The sequence below is a fragment of the Brassica napus genome, chromosome C7 (assembly GCF_020379485.1).
Source record: "Brassica napus cultivar Da-Ae chromosome C7, Da-Ae, whole genome shotgun sequence".
Classification (NCBI taxonomy): Eukaryota; Viridiplantae; Streptophyta; class Magnoliopsida; order Brassicales; family Brassicaceae; genus Brassica; species Brassica napus.
In genome coordinates this window covers 8,725,414-8,728,928 of record NC_063450.1, presented here as the reverse complement: position 1 = coordinate 8,728,928, position 3,515 = coordinate 8,725,414, and the positions used below count along the sequence as shown (strand labels likewise).

At 42.6% G+C, this 3,515-nt stretch overlaps 1 protein-coding gene across 1 annotated transcript; it reads right to left on the bottom strand.

Moving 5' to 3' along the window:
- Window positions 1-470: 470 nt before the first annotated feature.
- On the bottom strand, window positions 471-2,841 carry LOC106394415 (U-box domain-containing protein 16). The gene has a single exon (XM_013834991.3). It carries the CDS (start codon window positions 2,619-2,621, stop codon window positions 600-602), a length of 2,022 nt encoding a protein of 673 aa, XP_013690445.1. The 5' UTR covers window positions 2,622-2,841; the 3' UTR covers window positions 471-599.
- Between the last annotated feature and the right edge of the window lie 674 nt (window positions 2,842-3,515).

The following is a 3,515-nucleotide window of genomic DNA, read 5'->3' as shown; positions in this document are numbered from 1 at the left end:
GAGAGTTTTGACCCAAAATCTATTCTCATAAATTTGACAAGCCCCAAAAAGATTAGGGGGACCATGTAGAAAACAAATTCAGAGACAAATAATTGTGCGTGCTTTGAAAGATCCAATACGTTAAATCAAAAATAAAAATAAAAACAAAAACAGAAGTTTGCTTCTCTAAAAAGAAAGGAAAGATCGTTATCCATTAGCCATCAATTCCTTTTCCAATCATTATCATTCGTTTCGGAAACATGCTTGTGTTGTTGTATTATTATCTCGTGGAATTGGTCCGTCTTTTGTGTTGTCAAACTTTTGCAAACCTATTCTTTTGTTTTTACACAACACCTGATTCAACGGTATACATTTGTCTTTTCTAACTCCATGCCTTCAAGCTTATTGACTTCTCGGTCACAACATTTATGTCTGAGAGATAACAATAAGTACATACTAGCAGCATTTTTGGACCGTGAAAAAAAAACAGGAAGAGCAAATCTTTTGTTTATTGTTCTCGAATTGTATTTACAGTTACAACATAATATTTGTAAAAGAATCATTTTCGAAATTATAAAGGAAACACACAAAAAAACCTTTAAACTTTACAAAGAAGAAAATCATAAAACGGGATTAAAAATTCTACTTGGTGTTGGCACAACGATGCTCTGTGTTTCTGTTGCTGCCGTCTCATGTGTATCTCCGGCGGCCCATCGCCTTAAATACCTCATCAACGACGCTGCTTTCCTCCCTCCCCTCGCTGTTCCCGTCCCTATCATCTCCCATATAACTCTTTCTATCCCTGGAATTGTCGCCATCTCCGCCACTAGCTCCGATCCTCCTTTCCGGCACATTGTCACCAGCGTGGCCGCCGCGCTCTCCTTTGTCGTATCCCCTCCTTCCCTCATCATCTCCCCCAATTGCCGTATCAACCCGAACGCGGCGGATACTGCCATGAGTCCTCCTTTCCTCACAATCGCCTCAACAACCGACACTGCCTCCTCGGGCAGCTCCCGGAATGCATCCCCCGCGGCTTGTACTACCCCCGCTTCGACGAATCTCCCCACGTTCTCCCTCTCCGCCGCCAGGTTAAGGATCGCCACGAATGCGTCTCTTTTAGAACTCGTGGGACCCTGTTTCGCTAGGTCGACCAATCCGGTCACCACACGCACTTTTCTCCCAAGTCTTCTTTTGTAAGTCGAGATGCTCGCCAAACTGAACAAAGTCGCGGCGGCGTTTGCCTTAGCCTCCCACGTGGCACCCGAACGCAGAACCTCGATGACGCCGTTTAAAGCTCCGTCAGTTTCCATGATCCTTGTTTTGTTCTGTTCTAATATCGAGAGGTTGAGGATCGCGGTCACTGCGTTTATCTGTAGGCTCGGAGAGTCAGAGCCTAGATAACGTACCAGCTTAGGTATGGCTCCAGCCTCAGCTATACAAGCTCGAGCCACCGAGTCTGACTTAGCCAGAGCTCGGAGCTCAAAAACGACAGCGTTAGGCTCTGCCACACTAAGCTTATCGATCAGAAATGAAACCATCATCCTAGTAAACTCCACTGCCTCCGTGCACGGCGTAGAAGATCCAACACCGCCGTCACCGTAAATCTCAAACGGTATCTTCTGATCGCGACACCACATCACAATCAAGTTCTTTAACGCACTGTTTGGTATGAGGTTTGTGTGCTTAAGGACTTGACCTGTTTTAGGGCAAGTATTGTGCCCCGATTTGATCCATAGATCGATGGATTCTCGATCGTAAGTTTGCCCCGTGGATACTACCACCGGGTCACGCATAAGCTCTAACGTGATCGGACACCGGAAGTCGGCCGGGATATTCGCTTCCGACAACGACTTATGGCGGCGGAAGTCAGGGTGAGGCGACGGCGTCGAAGGACCGTACAAAACGCAGTTTGCGTAACGCACAAGTCCGATGAGAGAAGCGGCTGCGATTCTTGATCTCTCGTCGATCTGATCATGAGTCTCATCCTCCAGTCTCTGAATCTCTTCTATCAAGCTAGCGGAATCGAGAAGACCTAGATCGACGAAGATCCCGATCAGCTTCGATTGATCTGGAACGATCTGGTGCTTGATCCCGTCGATTGTATCCGTCACTTTACGACGGAGATCGTCGTCGCGAGGATCAACGAACTGAATCGAATCAGAGCATTGTTTTTTCAGAAGAACGATGAGATCTTCGGCGTCTTCACTGAGGTTGAAATCATTGACCGGTAAAATATCGAGAACGGTGGATAGATCGGTGACGAGTTCGTGAAAACTGAAGGAAACGTTTTCGATCTGTAAGAGTAGCCATAGTTTGCTTGACCTTGTGCAGTCTTCGATCAAAGTCTTCATACGTTGCATCACTATGTTCATCTCCTCGAAACAGAGCTGAGCGGATTGCGAGTAAACCATGTGCGATCGAAGAAGCTCGTCGAAAACGGCGGCTAGTACCTTCACCTTGCGTATGATGGATTGAGAATTTCGTCGAAGGATGAATCTGAGAGGTTGCATATGAGAAAGCTCTTGAGATGCGAAGAACAGTGATCGGATCAGTTTCGTATCTGATATATTCGGGGAATCGAGATGTCCGACGACCAAAGGACGTCTTTTTCTCGTCGGAGTAACTTCAAGGGTAACGGCCATGGATGATGAGAAGAGGAGACGATGAGCAGGAGATGAACAGAGGAAAGAAGAAGGAAGACGAGGAGACGATGGCCGAAATTGAATCAAATATTTATTTATTTTAAAAACTTTTCCAACAGACGGCTAATTTTTATATATATTATATATACGTTTTGATGAGTTGTCAGCAATATGAGTTTAAATATTGATTATATATTTTTAACTAATTAAAGGTATAAGTATGGAGAATGAAGATAAGGTCTTCATTTTGATGACATAGGAATGCAACAGTGGGTACATGTTTGTTAGAGTAGAATTGATTTGGTCTTCCTAATACAAATAAATACTCCATAATGAGTCACATTATATAGTTTTTAAAATTAGTTAGTGTACACAAAATAAAAGTTTTTTTAAGTTAGTTGTCAAATTTGACCCCGGAAAAAAAAAGAAAAGTATTGAATTGGTTGCGCTGGCTCTCTCTGCTTTGGCTGTATAATTGAATATGTATAATATATATTTGTATGTATTTTAGTATATTACAATGTTTCCATGAGCAAAGTTAGTTCCCTTTATTTTAAATAAGTAATGTATCTTCTAAGCAAATATGTGACATCTATGGATCTGGAAGTAGATGGATGATCAAAGCAATAGAGTATAATTGTTAAAATCCACTTAGTTTCGATTTCACAAAAAAATATATTTCTTTTGTCAACAGAAAAAAATCCTTCTGTATGTAAGCAGTGTAATAGCCCTGGGACGGATCCGGATATCCGGAAAATTTAGGGTATCCGGATCCGTCGGATCCATGGATTTAATATCCGGATCCGGATTCGTGGTTTCTGGATATTCGGGTTTCGGATATCCGTCTCGATATTCTATTATAATAATTTAAAATATTTTTTTAACAAAAAATAC

What these genes read in the sequence shown, in the direction of transcription:
- LOC106394415 (XM_013834991.3), bottom strand. Translation starts at nt 2,621, where the DNA reads ATGGCCGTTACCCTTGAAGTTACTCCGACGAGAAAAAGACGTCCTTTG.